The sequence below is a fragment of the Wyeomyia smithii genome, chromosome 2, assembly GCF_029784165.1.
Source record: "Wyeomyia smithii strain HCP4-BCI-WySm-NY-G18 chromosome 2, ASM2978416v1, whole genome shotgun sequence".
NCBI lineage: Eukaryota > Metazoa > Arthropoda > Insecta > Diptera > Culicidae > Wyeomyia > Wyeomyia smithii.
The window spans coordinates 30,445,370-30,466,631 of record NC_073695.1 but is presented as its reverse complement, the minus strand read 5'-3'; the positions used below and the strand labels follow the sequence as shown (position 1 = coordinate 30,466,631).

The following is a 21,262-nucleotide window of genomic DNA, read 5'->3' as shown; positions in this document are numbered from 1 at the left end:
GTTGGATTTTCAAATGAATCTTTCCACCAATTGTTAATGAAATATAATCCTTGGAATGTGTGGAAACTATTTTGGAAGTTATTTCATAAAATGGTAGTTGAAAAACGTGCTTTACAATAAATATTTCATCGTTTTAATATCACTTTTTTTACTCTATGACCTTCAAAAGGGCATTACTCAAAAATGTACCGTACGATGATTTTGAAATTTGGACCAGAGATTCTAGACGTCATTGCGAATCGAATGGTGTATTCAGATCCTTTGGTGCATTTTTTTATAATAACGGTCTGTGGGAGCACCGTGCATACACATATCGGCTTGCGGCACGTAGCCTTTACGAGAGCTGTTAGGCTTCTCGTCGATCTTCCGAGTGTCGTTGGCTTGGTACAGCTCTTCCATTGCTACGTGATCTCGGTCCTCTTGTTGGCGCTTATTCCTTGGAAGGACTGAGTATTGGTTGTTTCGTTCCGCGTTCGCTCTAGTATGGTGTTGCAGCATTCTTACCCGAGCTGCGTTCTTCTCCTAGAATAACTGTTTACACTCGCCGCCAAACCAGACATTTCTATGATTCGGAACCCTTGTACCTAGCAGCGCTGTAGCAGTGTGGATCGGATGCTCCTCCAACCGTCTTCAAGAGTAGCTGCGCCAAGCTGTTCTGTTGTGGGTAACGCTATCTCCAGCTGCTGCGCGTATTCCTGTGCAACCCCGACGTCCCGTAGTTACTCGATATTAGGTCGCGCATTCGACTTCTGCGGATGTTACCAACACCGTCGAGAGTTTTGAGCCCATGCAACAGCAACGTTGATGATGTCGGAAAAGAACCTGCCATCAATTAGAACGTACTCGATTTTATTCACTGTCCGCTTGTCGGCAGATCTCTAGGTGCTTTTGTGGATATCTTTGCGGAGGAAGAAGGTACCTCGGACTATCATATCACTTGAATCTGCAAAGTTCACGCACCGATGGCCGTTATCATTAGACACGGCGTGCAGGCTATCTGGCCCGATTACCGGTCTGTACTTTGCCTCCCGTCCTACCTTAGCATTCATTTCCCCAATGACGACTGCCACGTTTCGTCGCGGGCAGCTATCGTAGACCTGTTCTAGCTGAGCGTAGAACGCTTTCGTCTCACCGTCGTTCCTTCATGTGGGCAGTAATGATGCTGTAGTTGAAAAACCGGCTCTTTATCCTCAACTTGCACATCCTTGCGTTGATCGGCTGCCATCCCATCACGCGTTGGCGCATCATGCCCAGTACTATTAAGGCACAACTCTGGTAGAAAGCAGCCGCCCGGTGCTCGCTTTTTAATATCTTTTGTCCTGTCCAATAAAGTTCCTGCAGCGCTGCGACTTCGAAGTTGCGTGGATGTAGCTCGTTGTAGATTATCCTTTCGCATCCTGGAAAGCAGAGCGATTTGCAGTTCCACGTCCCAAGTTTCCAATCGTAGTCCTTATTTCGTTGCCTAGGTCTATGCCGATTGTACCGATTCGTATTATCTCTTTCGTTGTATGTAACATGCCTCCTGGGACCCCCCGAAATCAGCTCTGTGTATTCGGGCGTTTTGGCCCAGTAGATGGCAAAGCCTGCTATTGGAGTTTTTTTAAGTTATTGTCATTTTGTATAACAGTCATTACAAAACCAAAATAATAGCAGTGCATTGCTAACTAAATAATCAACCTAAATTCATAAAACATTTTTTTTTCCTACTACACATTGCACTTTTTATCCACTTTCACTATTTAATTCTATCACTTTTCACTTGATAGATGGTGAAAAGTGATAGAATTGAATAAGATGATAAAAAGTGTAATGTGTAGTGGAAATATTCTATCAAGACGCTCGAACAGAAGTGAATACATTTTTTTTTGCAATAAGCATAACTAATACATTAACGTTCATCCTAAGAAGCGGCGTTATCTACTTGTTTACCCTGCTTTTACCCATGCTGAGCAACCTAAGCTGAACAGCTAAAGCCCTTGGTCTCCCCGGGACCGCCGTTAGGCATTACTTCAGGGAGAGGGCCCGTCGTGCTTTTCGCACTTACCTCTATGGGTAGCAGAGCAGCCTATACAGGCCAGTTAGTTAACCGTTAACTAACTGGGGCACGTCGATGGTTTCCCGTCGATTGGTGCCCTGCAAAATACTAACGATCTGTGATGCTGCCGTGATGACCGCATCCCAGATTTCCCTATTTTCGCACATCCTACGCACTATATTCTCTGGCGTGGTGTCCATCCCACTTATTGCCAGCATTTCGTACCATACCCGATCGAAGCGCGGACATGTGAAGAACACATGCTCTGCGCTTTCTTCCGCACCCGTACAAGCGGGGCACATAGGGGACTCGGCGTACCCGAACCTATGCAGGTACTGCCTAAAGCAGCCATGGCCTGACAGGATCTGTGTCAGATGGAAGGTTACTTCCCCATGGCGCCTATTAATCCAGCCTGCTAACTCTGGAATGAGTCGGTGTGTCCATCTACCTTTTGTAGTGTTGGACCACTCCCGCTGCCACCTGGCCATTGAGGATGACCGTATGGTGTTGCGAATACCCCTCGTGTCGCGTTGGTCGAAGCACTCTACATCCTCTTTGACGATGACGCTGATGGGCATCATGCCAGCCAGGACGCAAACCGCCTCGTACGACACTGTTCGGTATGCGCACGCGACCCTTAGGCACATTAGCCTGTACGTACTCGCGAGTTTGCCGCGATGGCACGAGGTACTCAATACCTTGGACCACACTGGTCCTCCATACCTGAGTATGGACGTGGTCACGCTAGCAAGGACTTTGCGCCTGCTGCTACGAACCGCCGAGCTGTTTGCCATCATGCGAGATAGCGCTGCCACAGCCATGGAAGCTTTCTTGCAGGAATAATTGACGTGGCTCCCGAACGTGAGCTTGTCGTCGATCATAACCCCCAGAAGCTTCAACGAGCGTTTTGAGGCGATAGTGCATGAACCGGCACTAATCGATGCCTCCTGCTCAGACTTTCTGTTATTTACAACAATAACTTCAGTCTTATGGTGCGCTAGCTCCAGTCTCCTGGAGTGCATCCAGTCTTCCACTACGCGTATTGATAGCGCGGCCTTTAACTCTACCTCTCTAATAGACTCGCCATAGACCTCAAGAGCTATGTCATCGGCGAAGCCCACGATCACCACCCCTGGAGGGAGCGTTAATTTTAACACGCCGTCATACATAGCGTTCCACAGTACCGGACCCAGGATGGAACCTTGCGGTACACCTGCGGTAACCGGAACGCTTTTCTGACCCTTGTTTGTGTTATACACTAGCACTCGATTCTGAAAGTAGTTGCCCAGAATCTTGTACAGCGGCGTCGGCACTCTGAGACTCTGTAGCGCTAAGGCTATGGAGTCCCAGCTGGCACTGTTAAACGCGTTCTTCACGTCAAGCGTGACGATCGCGCAGTAACGAATGCCTCCTGTCCCTCCTCTTGCGTTGGATTGCAACCTCAGCCGTTCTGGTGACGGAGAGAATTGCATCCACCGTGGACCTACCTTTTCGAAAACCAAACTGGTTGCTTGATAGCCCGTTCTCACTTTCTGTATATTTCACCAGTCTATTGAGGATTACCCTCTCAAGCACCTTGCCCGCCGTGTCCAGCAGGCAGATTGGTCTGTATGCCGATGGGTCACCTGGTGGTTTCCCAACCTTCGGCAACAGCACCAGCCTCTGGCGCTTCCACACGTCCGGGAAGAGGCAGTCGTCGAGGCATTTCTGCATGACCGCCCTGAACAACCCGGGGGCTTCTTTGATGGCCAAGTTCGGGATTCCGTCTGGTCCCGGAGCCTTGCCTACCTTCAGGGAGTTTGCAATCTCGATCAATTCATCTTCCGTCACCCTTACCGCATCGTCAGCCTCTGCACGGCTGCCGTCACTCACGGTAGGTGGTGACTCGTCAGCCGGAGGCCAGGGACTTGGTTCGTGGCTTGGGAAGAGGCCCTGAATGATCGTTTCTAGCATCGCTGGTGATTGTTCGGCCGGGGCTAGCGCACCTCTAGTCTTGGTCATAACGATCCTGTAGGCGTCACCCCACGGGTTCGAATTGGCACTGGCGCAGAGTCGTTCGAAACAGGCTCGTTTGCTGGCTCTGATTGCGCTCATAAGCGTTGCCTTAGCGGATCTGAATGCGACACCGCGTTCCGCTCTTTGCTCGTCGGAACGTGCGCGTTGCATCCTCCGTCTTGCACGGAGGCATGCATTGCGCAGGCCTGCTACCGTATCGCTCCACCAGTATGTCGGTGGCCTACCCTCTCTAGGCGGACGAGACCTAGGCATCGTGGCGTCGCACGCCCATGACAGCATCGAATTTAGATGGTCCACATCCGGGAGCAGTTCATCCCCTTCGTGCTTCCATCTAATTGCCTGCCCAAAAACATCTGCATCGAAATGCAATGTTTTCCAGCCGTAGAAGGATGGAATATTGGCCCTACTCGCTGCTTGCTTCCGCACGCCTACCTCATAGCGGATCGATTGGTGATCGCTATTCGCGTAGCTGTCGTCTACCCTCCAGTTCGTGATCAGTCCCGGGCTGCAGAACGTCACATCGATAATCGATTCGGCACCGTTTCTACTGTAGGTGCATTTTGTACCAACGTTAGCCAAGTCTAAGTTGAGCTTTGCCAAAGCTTCCAACAAGACCTGGCCCCTCTGGTTTGTACAGCGACTCCCCCACTCGACAGCCCAAGCGTTGAAGTCACCCGCAACCACCAACGGCCATAGGCCCGTCAGTTCCACGGTTGCTTGATCGACCATCTGCGCGAACGTTTCGGTAGACCAACTTGGCGGAGCATAGCAACTGCAGTAGAATACTCCATCCACTTTGGCAATAACGTACCCCTCTCTGGAGGTCGACACAATCTCCTGAACCGGGGACCTGCCTATCGTGCAAATGGCCGTCTTCCCAGACTTGTCCGATACCCAGTTACAGTTTCTGGTTGGGATACGGTATGGGTCCGAGACGATGGCCACGTCCGACAACGACTCAGCAGCCGCTTGGTGTAGCAACTGCTGCGCCGCAAAGCAGTGGTTCAGGTTTAACTGTATCACCCTCAGGCCTGCGGCTTAGTAGCCGGCCGTGCAGCCGGGCACTTGGGGCCTCCCATGGCGTGTTTGGCGTCCCGTTTACCGATGCATACCAGACACTTGGGAGGTGCACCGCAGTCCCGTGCCTTGTGGCCTGCGCCACCGCAGCGGCGGCATAAATTGGACCTGTCGGGCCCTTTGCACGACCAGGATTTATGCCCCGCTCAAAGCACCTGAAGCAAACGTCAGGCTGTTGGAAGGTGCCCAGAGGGCAGACCGACCAACCCACCTTCAACGTGGCCTTCTTCAGGGCCTTGTTACCCTCCGCTAGTGGAAGATTTATGGTAGCAACCTGGGTGCCGGCCGGGCCCCTGCGGAGACGAACTGCCTCTGCGGTCACTACCACTCCACACTCTTGTTCGAAGGCTTGTGCTATGTCGCACCCTTCGGTGATCTCGTCCAGGTTTTTAAGCTGGAGAGTCACTGCAGGAGTGAGGGCTCGGATTTGAACCTCCTCGCCTAGCACTTCCTGGGCCGTCTTTTTATAGGCACAGCCCTTACCCTTCGCCTCTTTGCGGAGTTCGAGGATCATCTCGCCGGTGCGTGACCGACGAATTGACCTGACGTCCGTGCCGAGGTCTTTGAGCTTGGGTTCGCCTCTCATGGCCTTTAAGACTTCGGCGTACTTAGACGCATCGGTCTTGAAAATGAGCGCGTCACCCTTGCTCCGCCTACTCGCCCCTTGCGGCTTCTTATTGCGGTCGCCGCGCTTCGCGCGTCGTTCCCGCTTCTGCCGCTTCTTATTCACCACGGTGGTCCAATCCGTGGCTTCGCCGTTTGCCGGTTCTTTGCTCGGCTGGACCGACGAGCCAGCTTCCTGGCTGTCACCGAACAACCGCCTTCGTTGCGTCCTGGGGGCCGTTTCCCCCGGAGAGCCCCTCGCACGTTTGCCAGTCGGTTCAGTTGAACAGACTTCGGCAAACGATGCTGCAGCTGTTTGTGTGTATTTAGACACAGCTGCAGCACTCCCTTTTTTAGGCTGGTTGAGCCTCGCCTCTAGCGCGAGTGCCTTGCTTTCGGCATCGTTAGCCCGTTTAAGGGCTTACAAAAGCTCGGACTTCGCGCTGCAAACGTTCATACGTAACAACAGAAGACATTGTTTCAGGTCTTTTGATATGTTGCTACGTTCGTCCGTGAACTTGAGTATTTCATCAAGTTGTACGGACACCGCCTCCACGCTTGGGAACTTATTCATGTGGCTTTCTACCGCAGAGAGTAGCATAGCCCCAGATATCTGCTCCCGCTCCTTAGCGGTTTTAGGTGTTTCCACCTTGCCACCAGTCTTCGCCGTTCCGGTTGGTGCTGGCTTAGGCGTGCCCGCCTTTGCCCCAACTCGGAACTCCCCTGTCGGTGTCGCAAAAGGTGTACCAACCTGTGCGCCGCCTTTACCGGCATCGGCCAGTCTCGGTGGAGACCGGGCGATGCCCCGCCTGGCAAACGGGTTTACTAACCCGTCCGCCCCATCCACTACCTTCGCCTCTTCGTCGATTCTATGAGTAAACATTTTGGTTAAAAGGGTCCTCCTTCCAGCCGCTATCCTTGGTCATGGTGGAGTGGTCGCCTATATGGTCCCATGGTGGCCTATGCCGGAGCAGTGAGGTCATGGCTAGTGAAGGTCGCCATAGCCCCTCATGAGCAACTATGACGCCTCCCGACCGGCGTAAGTCAGGAAAGGGCATCTGATCCCACTCCTGCCTGATTCCCATCAGGCAATGACCGCGGAACGTACTGGAAGGACTGCCAGGTTTTGCGGGACGGAGACCCCACTTTACTAAGGGAGCTCGGTGCAGGTGCCAGCCCTACGTCGTGGTATAAAATCGTATTCCCTCTCAAAAACCTAAAAACACAGCGACCAGTACACCATAATTGGGACCTTACTGGTATCAGCCCCAATAGGCAGGTTAGTGCATTTGGATGATGGGAGCGGCACTACTCGCTCCGTCGAAGCTGTTTACGGGTGGCCGTGGCTTTTACGGGGAATCGACTGCCCAATGCCCGAAACCCCACCACTCCCTAGGCAAGCTCCCGCTGCCGGTCCAGGACTAATTGATGCTATCACACACCTATCGGTGGTCACACACGCGTGCATGGCCTCGACGGTCGCCAGGCGTCGACCCGTGGTGGCCTGCAGCTCGGCCAATACTTGTTTACCCTAAAGAGACGCATCCAGCGCATTCTATAGCACTCCCATTTTCATTCCTTGCTAGATAGGCTGGCCAGAAACACGGGACAAATATGTTCGGGAACGGGACACTTGTGAAGATTGAGTTTGTAAAATTATTATTGATCAAATTGAAAAATGCAAACAATTATTCATTGCTTCGATGTCTCGTTATGGTTCGTTGTTGTTGTTCGCTAGTGTTCAAGGGGCAATATGGTATGTGCCGCTGAGCCAAGATATCACTGAAGGCCTCGGGTGGCGAATTCGAGTGGGGTGCAGTTGCTGATTCCAAAATCTGTGCTTAAGGTTCAAACGTGTTCTTGTCGTTTTGTTGGGTGTAGACGGAGGGGAACGGGACTAGACTGGGGCATGGATGGATTTTAGGAAAACGTATATAAGGGTCATGTAGGGTATGTCACGGCTCGCCAAGACATCACGAACAGGTACAGCTGGCCGTCTACCTCCGGCCTCAAGGGAAGCTACTGATTTAGACCTGGCGTCACGGTGGACAGGGCATGACCAAAATTCGTCTATTATTGTGTTCCACTGATATTTAATTTCAAAAGCAAAATATATCAGATAGAACTAAAATCAAAAAGTTTAGATGTCTAACGGAGATTCTTGAATCAGAAACAAACATTGCATTGCAGTAATTTTATTGCAACATTCTATACTATTCTATTTCTTTCCACGCTTCAGAAGATCTTATAAGCAAACGAAAACCTCCCACAACAACAAGAACGACCTTGAACACAAACGAACCAACAATACATAGAAGTGGAAACAAAGTGCACTTAAATCGATATAACGTCGTTATTATAGCTCATTTATCAAGCGCAACAATTTTGTGGCTGGCGATCGCATTGCGGAAGTAAGCTATCGAAAATCAACTAGATTTATAATGTTTACTTGTGGCTCCAAAACAGGTCGATGAATGGTTTTTTTTTGGCTACCGTAAGCTATTTTGTTTCGAGGTTGCCGTTTACCCTGCCTCGGAAATGCCGGCTGCCGGCATGTGCATTGAAGGTTGAATGTTTATTACTAATGAACTGTTTATAATCATGAGCTTGAGGCTGATTGGAATTATTTCAACACTATATAATAAATAGAAGATCTGGTCCATGAGTGTCAACCGATTAAAAACGAATTAAAATGAAATAATTTCGAAATACTCAGTACCTTTCCATTGCAGTAGAAGCGACGCTTCGAATCGCACTCAGCGGAGACCCTTCTTCGGCAAACTAATCTATTACACAATAGGTGATACTTCGGGCATCTGCTGCCCAAAAGTCCAGTTGGCACACTTAGGGATGGGTATTAGTTTTCGACAAGTCGGTCAACAGACGGCATGAGTTTACTTGGTCACGTATAGACCGCGGCTGTGCTCAAAATGATCTTCGTAGGTAAACAGACCAGCGGCGGCGGAGCCTACCTGCGAAAATAGCCGTACTGCGGAGTTTTGGAATCAAGGAAAAAGCCTAGATGCGGGGAGGGCACACCAAAACAAACAATTTTGTGTCAAGTGCCGTATGCAATGCTGGTTACTATGAGTGGTGGACTGCTTTTTGGTTTTCTTCTGTCCAATGTTATGTGATGGAGAGTATGGAGACTGGAGGTGACACGCGTTGGTTCACAGTGAGCTACAAGAATGCTATTTAGAGGCAAAATATGCATTTTACTTATGTTTAAATAATAAAGTTTGGATGGAAGTTTTTGTAAGAAGCATGAAATTCGACTGGTATCCTGGGAACATAGCAGTTCTTTCTCACCCGTACAGTTGTGTGCGGCAAATGGTGTGAATTTTTTATAAGATTCATATTCAAAGTTTTATTTAGCGTAATAGACATTCTGAAGGCTATTTTTTCCGTAAAACTAATTCAATTGATGCACATCATCAATCATCTGCAGTTCGTGTAGATATTTTTTTGTGCCACTTCACTGTAAACCTAGCGATCTAGCGAACCTAGAAACTAGCGAAATCGGATCCGCTAATTGAATAATATAGCGTTTATCGATTTAGCGTTATAGTGCCCAACACTACACATCACACCCACTATGCTACTACTATTAAACCATCGCGCTCGCCAATTGCCACCGGAGTCCATTTCGATATCGGTTCGCATCTTGTGGCCGGCCGGTAAACCCCTGTCACCCGTCCGGACACTTTCCTTCCTTGTGGCGAGATTGGATTACCACGATAGGGCAGGGCAAGTGATGCATAGGATATTTGAAATAAATCGTCTAGTGGCATTATGCGTACGGTAGAGGCACCTTTTCGTGCTTTTGCCTCACATTACTTGAGGAAGTTAATAAGGGCGATGTCTTCAAGCGCATTTGTATGCAACGGGAGTTTTCTGAAACAAAAACAATTGCAGTTGAGTTATCTCGGTTGTTTTCACTCCGTTTTGGAGCAGATAAAAACTGTGTAGTTACGTCAATGGTCAATACTCGGTACCTTCACGGTGTAAGTACACAGAACTGACAAGCGTGACGATGGACGGAACGGCGACGGCGCGGATTGCTTGTCGCTTGTTATACCGGGTATAAAGTTCGCCTGCTTGCCGAAACGTAAGTACCAACAGCTTGATTTTTCGCTGGGCATACTGCGATTGGACGACCGATGCGGTGCAGCGAAGCCACTCATTTTTTACCATCGAAAGCCGGTTTCGTTTACATTTTTTTGCGACCAACTGCGATTACCAGGGATGTTCATCAGATCGCTGTTTGACGGAGTAATATTCAAACAGATTTTTATTACACATAAGTACCGACCAAACGGGGTGAGGTTGACACCCAATGATGGTGGTGACAACGGCCAACAATGTCCAATAACAATAAATAATTCATTCGTTGCCAAATAACGGTAAAGAGTAGGGCGGACGATGGTACTACGGGAATCGAACCCCGGGGGAGGCAAATTTGTCTTCGAGGTGTACTTTTTGAGCCGGCCTGTCTATTAAATAAACTGTTTCTACCACCGGCGTGTATAAAAAGCGAATTGCGGTTACTAAACTCTATCAGTGCTAGTTAAGTGATCAGTGCAAAAGCAGCAGTACTAGTCCTTCAAGAAGCTATCAGTGAAAATGAAATTTTTAGTAGTGGTAGGTCGATTGAAGAAAATTGGTACTTGGGACTTTCTAGACTTATTCTGTTGGCAAAATAGCAAATTGTGCTGTGTTTCGAAAGTTTATAGATGACAATTTTAATGTGTACATGCATTAAAGTTTATAAGAATTAGAAAAGTCAATAGAAGAACGCTTGGAAACTTATTTACCTGCAGGAACAGATCAAGTCTTGTGTTCTGATCTTAAATTACAAGTTGCAAATCGCATAGTTGAGCTAGCTTTAATAATTAAACACGTAATGTAGTCTGTTTATCGTGTTTTAGATTGCCATTTCCTGAAAAAAGAAATTTATCATACAAAAAGCAAACTTAAACTCTTGCTGACCGAAAATTTAGATCCTATGTGAGTTTTCAATACTCTTAGAAGATGCTGCCATTTGCATTGAAGATGGTGCAGAATAAATCTCTAATTTTGTCTTAGTAATTTTTAAAATTACTTCAATACAATGACAATGTTGAAGTAAAGGAGCTGTTTCGGGTTCTAAAAGAGTCATTTATGGCCTAAAATCAGTACCGAGACAACAGAATTTTCTGAATGTGGTCAAATTCTATTTTTTCAAGAGAAAAAGTTTCAACAGTGCGTTCATAACAGTCTCGCCTATTCGCTTTCCTAAATTTCAGACCGTTGCCCTAATCGTCCTCGCCGTGGCCCTTGTGTCCGCCGTGCCTGCCGTCAACGATGAGTCCATCTTCGGTGGAGACGTGTACGCAGCCGAACTGGACGGCAGCTTCAACCCACAGGACCCACAGTCGTTCTTCAAGCTGAAGAAGCTGAAGAAATTGCTCTTCCTGGGCTAAAAGCCTGCCGTTACTATTCACAGTTCCGCTCTCAGTGGTACATAGCCATTTAAACCGCCAAAACGCCCATTAGCTTTATCGTTATTGTTGTCTTAGTTTGCAAAAGTTCTCTGGTTAGTTCGGCCAGTGTTGTGACAGATTTTTTAAAAACCAGATATACAGCAGGTTTACGCAGACAGAGAGATGGAGTTCATTCTAGTTCATTAAAGTTAGTTTTGTTTCTTGGAGCAAGAATTTGAGTGGTTAAACATCGGATGGAGAGAAGAAACGTCGAATATCATGGACTATTTTCCATTTATAATTCAACATTCCTACAAATCTGTACAAGACACGTGCTTGATCGGACTTCGATTGCAACACCCATTAAACATATCCGTTTGTAAATAAATTATACTGTTAGATAATTAGATTTCTTTTTCTTCTATCGTCATCCAGAAAGTAACAGATACGACTTTCGCTGTTCAATGACATTATAGATTCAACTAGAAATACTGTGGAACTGGATCAAGGAAATGCACCGACCATCTCCGAATTCAACCAAAATTTGTGAGTCGATGTATTTTGGGCCGGAACTTATGAATCCAAAGTTCTGCACTTATTGGTGTATTCCTCGGCCAATAGAACTGTCCCCCCCGCATAATCAATAACCATAAAACATGCCTAACAACTAGTTCGGGATATAGTCCTGACTGTATGGGCTATAGTTAAATTATATGGGTTATCATCCGTTAATGGTTATAGATTATGCGGGCCACTTTTTGTGAGTTTAGAAAAACACCTTTTTTAGTTTGCAGATATCTCGAGTCCCTGTAGAGCTACAAGTGATCTTGACACATTATTTTGAAGGGTTTCAGAGGTAGATTCGAACTTTTTTTTCTACAGTGTTGCCAATATTGCATTCTTTTTTATTTAAAACCTTATTTGTAATTTCCTCAAAAAACCCCTCCCCCCCTTCGATTTTGATTTTGACCACGCCAATGTGTTCAGATTTTACGAAGGAATCACATATCACCAATAGACGTTTGTGTAATCAAAACGTTGTTCCTTAGAGGAGCGTCTATTATTGATGTAACGCAAAAAATGCCGTTCTAAACTCATCTTCACAAAATGCTACAGGGGCTGTTGGTTACATTTTTCTTATTAACCTTTTTGAACTTTTCCTATGAATCTTTATTTTTTTTTGGTTTATCACATTGTTAAAAACATCCTCCCCCTCCAGCGTTACGTAATTTAAGACCGTTTCCCAACTTGCAAATGATCATGTTTTTTTCTGCTTAAGGAACTCGATTATCCAGGTTTGCTTCTTTAAGGAACATTTCTCCGATTACACAAACGCCTGCAAACGTTTAAGACAAACTGGACTTTTTGCGGATGGTGATAAAAAAACTAAGACAGATAATTGAGTTTGATAAATCTCTTTCGGAAGGTAGTTATACTGAACTACCTGTAAAAAAAAAACCACGCCCTTGCGAGCGGCCTGCTAGCAAGTTACCAGAATATTCGTTATAGGGGACGAAAACATGCGTGTAGGCATGTTTTTGAGACCTTTTTTGTTTTATTTATCAATTCTTCCTCAGTTTTCAGGACAAAATTGTAGTAGATTTTCGGCAGGCCTGCACTTCGTACTATAAATTTTCTTGTTCATGGCCAGTACGGAGCAAAAGAAGAGCTTTGAAATGCTGGTTGCCAGCCACAGCAGCACCTTCTTGGAGAATTTGGTATGTGAAATGAACTTCACATCGGAACTCACTTCCTTCGTGAGGCAAATAAAACACAAAGTGCCCTGCCAATCGTTGCCATCCAGGGTTAGACAGGCCTCGTCGTCCATCACCCCAACCACGTCGCGATTCGCCGGAAAAATCTATTCCATCTGACCATCTTATTCAGCCGCTGCCGCTGCGTCATTGCCTGCAGCTCCGAGACTAGTGGACGGGATTGCTTCTTTCTGACATGTATGTCCGTGTTTGCCAGGTACCTTTTCACTGTTTGGCAGGTTGTACAGACTTACCGGTAAAGCGCACGCAGCGATGTATGAGCTTTTCCCTCGGTCTTCCTCCTCAGCTTCCTTTGGAACTTCTTGTCGCTCGGCCGTCCGAAATCGAGCTTTCTTCCGATGCTCTGATTGTTGTCCGATAGTGCCAAGATTCGACGTCCACAAAGTGCCGCACGATATCCGTTTTCGACGCGGCGTTATGTCGTTCTTTAAACGCGCATACTTCTGAACTAGCGAACCTATACATTAGAGAAATGACAAGACACTCACCGTTAAGGCAACTGTCAACATCAAAACGGATAACGGCAATGCAAAATTATACAGATCGCCCGTTTTGATGTTGACAGCTGCCTTAACGGTGAGTGTCTCGGCGTCTCTCCGGTGTATAGGCTGACTATTCTGAACGGAGTTCACTGTTTTCGCTATCACAGTTAGAGGTCGACTGATAGAACTGTCATTTTTTTTTCTTCTGACTCATGAGTTACTATGATTGATGCTGCATGTAGTATCGTCAGAGCGTGTAAAGGTAAACCAATGGAAAATCGGCAGTTTTTGTTAATTTACTATTTACCATACCATTGCGATTGCAGCATTCCATGTAGAAGCGTATTCTTGCGCAGAAAATTTAAAATCTCGCAAATTTGAGAAAGTTTGAACGCTACATTTTGTTTTTACTGATAAGTGATCCCTATGTAAAATCGTCTGCTGAACACATTGGTGTGGTCAAAATGAAAATCGAAGGAGGGGGGGGGGGGTGCATTGCGGAAATTGCAAATTAAGTTTACAATCGAAAAAACTGCAATGTTGGCTACACTGCAAAAAAGTAGGCAATGTATGTGATTTTCTCGTATCCTCGAGAGAATCACATACATTGCCTATTTTGTAACTAAAAAATTCGAAGAAATGTAATCTACCAGGTAAGTATCAGGCATTGGCGTATTGCCATACAGATAATCTCCGATACAACGTATCTTCGAAGTTACGTACATATCGGTTTCCAGAGGCCAAGTGCTTTTTTTATCAAGTGCTTTTTTACATATCGAATTAATTCAAAATAATTCCATACCAAGGATATGCATGGAGATTCCATAGATGATCATCTTGGAGAAGGTTCCAAAACCATACGTTACATCTTTAAACATCTAACCTCTGATGTATAGCTTCAACGGTTGTGACTAAGATTCAAAACGTGAAACAATCTCTAACAACCTCAGCTCTAATCCTTTTCGGTGTCATCAATGGCATAAAAATAGATTACGTTGCAATTTGCGACAGACGAAAGCTTGCCAAAATGAATGTTATGAACACGGTAAAGCGCGGGGGCCTAGTGTGGTTGGTAACGTCTCCGCCAACCACGCTCGACGCCTGGGTTCGAATCCCACCGCCGACATAGGTGTCGATGGTTGTGAGGTGGCGTGATCCACTCACAACCAACCCAACTGGTCTAGATTCAATCCTAGCCGACACCGGGAGATTTTCTGAGGCGAAAAATCTCTGGGATCACGCCTTCCATCGCATGAGGAAGTAAAGCCGTTGGCGCCGGTCCGTTAATAAACGGGTCGTGAGTTAGGGTCCTGGGTGTGGAGTCGCCTCCCTGGGCGTCGGTGATTGGCCACAACAGTGGCGGAACTAGACCGACGGAAAACAAGCGAGAAAAAAAACACGGTAAAAGAGGACCCAATCTGACGAAATTCCTCGAAATATTTTTTTTTTTTTGCCAATAAATAACGGGGACATGTTAAAACGAGTTTCGAAAACTAAAAACAGCCGGAAATCAGGTGAGCGTATGGCACTAACGCGGGTCGTTTTATGGCGATAAACATTTTCGCATATTTTATCATAGAATTACTAGCAGCCATCGTTAGAAGACGGATCTAGATCGTTATGCTGGATCCGTGATAGCTAGTTTGGCTTGGCGAAATGAAACCCAATCTGACTAGTAATCTAGAGATTTCAAAAGTTTCCCATATTTAAAAAAAAACAAAAAAACGGGAAACACGTGTATAACCTGAGTTTACGAGAGGACAGACCCCCAATGACTGTTTACTATCTTCGAAAAAGCAGTTTATGTTTTGCGTGTCATCGTTGCGAACGGGTATACCTGTCATAAAACAGCAGCTGGTTGGGTTAGAAATAAAAAATCGCTCTACACCAAAAAAGCAACCCGTTCTGGTTGAATTGATACTGTTGTTACCATTTTGGAGAACTGTATAGTACTCACTCTGAAATTTTACATTTCGTATTATGTATAACTTCAGTTCGCAAAGATTTTGCAGCCAACTTTGGGTAGAGGAAATAGCCTCCCCCCTCCCAAAAACCAATACTTTTACTAGTTGTAGCTGGAAATTACAAAAAAAGAAGAAAAGTTTGGGCATCCCACCAGGAAAATAAAGACCGGTTTAAATACTAATTTTACATTCTTCGCCAAACGAGTTTGGCAGCGTAGTTTGCGGGATAAGGGAAGCGCATCAAAGAAACAAAACAAACAGCTGCTTGGACGGTTTTCCAACGGCAGGGGAGCGTTTCCAGCCAAAATGACCTGAAAAAAACGCAAAATTTTATCCAACTTTTTTTATTTCAATAGAATTTTTCATATGTTTCTGTAAAAAATGAGTGTCTTAATTTTTTTAAGTCAAGAGTATATTTTGAATTATTTTGTTCCATATATTGTTTGATAAAAAACCATTAGTTGCCTAGACATCATTGGTTCCCTACAATCTGTTTCCAGACACTTCTAAATTTAACCTAAGGTTTCTGGACTGTAATGATTCAAATACAGTGTATGCTATAGTCCATACACCGTTTGAAAAAATATTCGAGTCAAAACAAAATTTTTACCCGTTGGAAATACTCAGTATTCTCAGTCAGATATGTGAGCAAAGTTTCATTCACACTCGATAGGTCACTTGCCATGGGTACGCTCAGTAAGGAATGATGTGATCCAAAATAAATATATCCAATCGACCGCCAACATAGTCACACGTTCGAACGACGCTGACGACGTCGAGAATGGTCTTTTTCTATATAAGATGACAAAATTCTTTCCAGTTCCTTCAGTTTGACTCGACCCTAGGAGACGATTTGTACGGTGAAAAAAAAAAAGCCAACATGAAGTTTTTCGTGACGGTACGTAACTTTGCAAAGTACTCATTCCGCTAGGAGGATAAATAGTGGATTGTGTGATATAGTGGCAGTTGTGATAGCACAGTCATAGGTTTTGATACGTTTTAGAGTTGTGATTTCGCAAATGTAACATGTGCAAAGTTTCTAGACGCTCGGTTACCAAGAGATCTTGTTGTTTTCCCAAGATGTTATTTGGAGTTTCTAACAAAATTAAGCTGCTATGAGTCGGAAAAAAATCATGCGTATCTTGTTCAATAAATATTACAGATATCAAACGTGTTCGGGTTAATAACTCATCTTTGTAACCAGTGTTAATAAGTGGCCCTAATCGGTTCTTGATGATTTTTTTTTAATTTCAATGCAAAAGCAGAACAAAGCCTCATTCCAATTTAAAAAAAATCTTGCAAAGAATAAACTATAATTTAAATGCAGCAGAACCACCACCAACATCGATCAGTATCCCGGAACTTAACGAAAGTACGATTTGTCCTTACTTTCAGTTTGTTTGTCTGTTCGCCCTGGTACTAGCGATCGCCTATGGCATGCCTGCCGTGAACGACGAAAGCATTGTTGCTGCCCCCCTCGATGCCGCCCTGATGGCTGAAGCTGAAAACCCCGAGGATCCACAGGGTATTTTAAAACTGTTGCTGCTCAAAAAGAAACTGCTGCTTTTCGGATAAAAACGGTTTCTAGGTTTAAATGTTAATCATAGTGGTATTGATTAAAAGGGCTTGCAATAAAATTTCTTTTCTATGAAACTTATTTTTTAACGAAGCAACGGATATGTGATTTATTCAATTATTAACTTTCCTTTGATAGCAAGATAATATCACAGCTTTTCGGATTTCGATGTTCAAGTTTTTTTAACCGTCGCGGGTCGTTTTCGACCTTTTTATATTTTGTATTAAAACTCATGGAGAAATTTAAGAAATATGGGAAATACATATTATTCGAATCACCACCTCCGTGAAACTTCAGGTTTTTCATTTTCAATTGCGCCTTCGGGAACTTATTACCAGCTGAATAGTCTCCGTCACTCGATTTTTCTGAGTAATGCCAATTTCTTCATTCAATATTTTTTTTGACCGACTCGATATTTCAATGAAATAAAAAATTTCTCGTTTGAAATAAAATCAGAAAAAAACGACTAAATTGTGTTTATCCTTACGTTTCGACTTTTGGTTTAGGCCTTTTTCAAAGGTCACTTCAATTTAAATTACAATTAATGCACGTACTAACAAGTAGCAAAAAATCATGAACTTACACGCTAGTCTGTCGTTTTTTCGTTTAATAACATAGATTCATAATGGTCAGACGTAAAATCTATTTCTTAGGCTCAAGATGGGTCTATTTCAAAAAACAAATACGGTCGGAATTGCACAAACATGAATCAAACGGGTATATAGTTTTAAAAATTAAATAAATAAACGAGAAAGCTTTGTGCAGGTATGTTTTAAACGTTGTAGAAAAAAAAGTGCTTCATTCAACACGTACGCTACAGGACATTGCTTTACGGCTCATTGCACGTGAGCGATGTCGAATTGATGTTGAGAGCGGATGCAAATATTCTCAGGCCGTTTTGGACGTTGGGCATATCAACCGGCATTTTCATGTTAAATGAAGCGTATAAGCACAACTTACTCAAGGATGATGAAATTATACAGAAGAAACCAAGAGTCAGAGCCGGATTTACGATTGTGGGGGCCCGGGGCCCAGTTTACAGTGGGGGCCTCAGAATAAAACAAACCCGTTTTTTATCGTACGAGTTAAAAACATTTATTTGTTATTGAAAAGTTACCAAAAATTTGCTAGAATTTTTTCTTACGATTTTTTTTTTGCAGAGAATTTATTGATTGAATAATCAACATTCAGCTCCTTCAGAATATTGTACTCTCAACCTAACAATGCTAAGTTTGACAGCCTTTCACTCTTCATAGTCGTACGCAACCTATTTTCAATCAGTTTCATCTTCGATAAAGACCTTTCTCCAGTTGCGTTCGAGATCATTAGGCTCAAATAAATAAATGTATGCAACTTCTTGAAATCCGGAATTTTTTTCTTGATATCTGAAAAATTAAAACCTACCGCAATTTGAAAAAAATGCGATCCGCAAGCAAAAATTTGCACACAATTTGAGAAAGACTGCGCAAACATAGGGCTACGCTGGCAATAATCTACAGAAACTAGAAAAAACTACACACTTCTGCAGGTCAATAAAATCTGCACACGGACTCTGAAAATCTGCATTTTGCAACGCAAATCTAGTATCCCTGATTCGGACAGGTGAACTTATTTTCGGAATCAACAGCAATGCATTAAAAAAACTTGTGGAATATTTTCTTTCCTGCTTGATCTCCCATGCGCGCTGGTTCGATTCAAATGGTGTGTTAATGTGTGTCATTCCAAGAGAATCGAAGGTTAACTCTTATGGATGTAGTTGTGATATTGGCGCTCGCGAAAAAATAACACTGAAGGAAAGTTTCAGATTGAAATGGTCTGTTCAAATTTTCTTACTGTAAATTGAACTTTTGATTGAATCTCGTTTTTGATAGAGAAAAGAACTTTTTCTCGTTTTGTGGGGGCCCCAAAAATGTGGGGGCCCGGGGCCCGGGCCCCCTGGCCCCCCCCTTAAATCCGGCTCTGCCAAGAGTCATCACCAATATACAGGTTGCTGTAGATATTCAGCTGTTATTGAATTGGGTTGTTTAGCTATATCAGTGTTTATGTCATCTGAAAGAGCTGCATTTTCTACGCAAAACGTAATTTTCAAAAATCTTCCATCGTTGTCATTCAATTTTTAAATCACGAATAAAAACTGCTCGAAATTGCTACAATGACATTCCGCTCATATACCAACTGTCATGCTAGTGATTTGGGGCGATTTTTATTTTTCATTTAAAAATCGAAACACAATGCTATAAAAAAATCACGTTTTGCTCAGAAAATTACGCTCTTTTACCAGTAATATAAAAACGAGAAATTAGTGAGCTTGTTTGGTTTGTGATTATGATTAAAAATTAATAAATGAGAAATCCCATTTATTAGAATAAACATGTTTAGCAATAACTTAGTTCATTAAATTTGAATAAATTTACTGAATTCAATTATATGATAAGTCAGTCGGCCGAATCTCGTTTTAGGAGAGACTGCCAATGTCAATAGGATCATAGCGCTAACCTTGCAATGTCTGTGCTAAATGAAAAAAAGCAAGTTCCGACCGCAGAATGTTGGTACTTAGGCTTTGCTTTGCTGTTCGAGATCAACCAATGCAAAAAGCATGCTAGGTTATTAAATTTTCTTTAAAAAGGTATTTTTTTCATTTGCATTTATTTGTTTTCTTTCATTTTACTATTTATGCATTCGCTGATAAATTGTATTGATAGGGATCTGCCAGAACTTTAATATTGAATATTGCATCTGAGCTCGAAGTAATACAAATATTTAGTACAAGTTACTGATACTGATATATATTTTCGTTTCCGTGGAAATGAAAATGATTTTCAGTCTTGACAACATATAAATGAATATGAACTTTGACTAAAGCCTACATTACACTCGTTGACTAATGGTCAAATATTTTACCTTTTGACATAATGGTCAGATTTATTTGACATCATGATTGTTGTTTGCCACACTTGAAAATTGGAGAGTGACAAACAATTATCTTTGACCAAATTTTAATCAATCAAAAAGTGACAAATATTTGACGCTTGGCCAAAGAGTGTAATACAGCCTTAAGGAATAAATATCTACAAATGTGTTCATCGAAAATCAATAGTTCGATCTGTCTAGCTAAAGACCGTTGTCTAGCTACAATTGGTCGGTGTTAAGTCAGACCGGACCAAGTGACATTTTGATCATTTCGACATAAACGAATTTGAAGTTTGTTGTTCTGTGAATTTCGAAGTTTTCAAAATTACTAGGCAATTTTAATGTTATAGGTTAGAGATACTCTTTAACTGTATCATGTTATGTGACAATTGAAAAAAACGAACGTTATGAGTTCAACAAAAAAAAACTTATAACTGGTTAGGTGAACTTGTTTCACTCTGACTGAACCAAAGAAGAATTTATATTGGCTTGGTCCATTATGACTGAACAATTGAAAAAATAATTTTAGTCAATTCATAGTCGAACAGTCCAAGTTTTGCAATTGTATTATTAGCTTCTGCGACACCTAAATTAATCCTATCCATGCGAAGAGAAATCAATGTTTACCTCAAAAAATGAACTTCAGATTCTTATTACTCATCAACCATATGTACAATTGACACGAACTGTATTGAATATTAAAGATCAATCTGTTCTCTAACCGTACTGAATAGACTCATCTTGCAAATTTTCAAGTGTAATTGTTAAACTTAAATCAAAGTTTGAATGTCAGGTGATGCCATATGGCTCACCCCCCGGGGATGGGTTGATCAAAAATAATTCGAGCAACTTAAATTATATTTATTTCAACAAATTGATAACAAAATAATTACTTGATAAAATTCCCCACGATCATCTTCTTTTTCTTCATCTCGTTGCAAATTCTCGGACGTACTTCAGTAGATGCGTAATATCTGCATATTTCCCTTTTTGAAATTCCATTCACTTACCCCATTTTTCAACCTCCTCAGGACAGATTTCCGTGGTAACATTTTCAACTATGAAGTCAGAACCACTATAATCTGCGATATACTTGTTTCTGAAATTGTGGAATTTTGCATCACCCACACTAAAGATTGAAATTTCTTAGTAATGTGTTCAATCAGAACGGACCATGTACATTTTTTTCATTTGCTGGTAAAGTATACTTATTACGTTAACGGGTTTTGGGGTTTTTGGATAAGTTATATGGAAGCAGAGCCTGACAAAGTCATTTTCAATTGACAATTATCAGGTTATAGTGACGCTTTGACCTGTCGCTTTCAAAGGAAAAGCTTTTGTATCATTTTCGAGCACTTCGTG

General features: G+C 43.5%; 1 protein-coding gene and 1 long non-coding RNA gene across 2 annotated transcripts; both read left to right on the top strand.

Moving 5' to 3' along the window:
* Positions 1-10,235: 10,235 nt before the first annotated feature.
* LOC129724180 (uncharacterized) lies at positions 10,236-11,600 on the top strand. The gene is made up of 2 exons (XM_055678864.1): positions 10,236-10,372; positions 11,017-11,600. Exons 1-2 carry the CDS (start codon positions 10,355-10,357, stop codon positions 11,191-11,193), a joined length of 195 nt encoding a protein of 64 aa, XP_055534839.1. The 5' UTR covers positions 10,236-10,354; the 3' UTR covers positions 11,194-11,600.
* A 4,493-nt stretch (positions 11,601-16,093) lies between these two features.
* Positions 16,094-17,083, top strand: LOC129724552 (uncharacterized). The gene is made up of 2 exons (XR_008727932.1): positions 16,094-16,312; positions 16,810-17,083. It is a non-coding gene; the product is annotated as an uncharacterized LOC129724552 (long non-coding RNA).
* Positions 17,084-21,262: the final 4,179 nt, after the last annotated feature.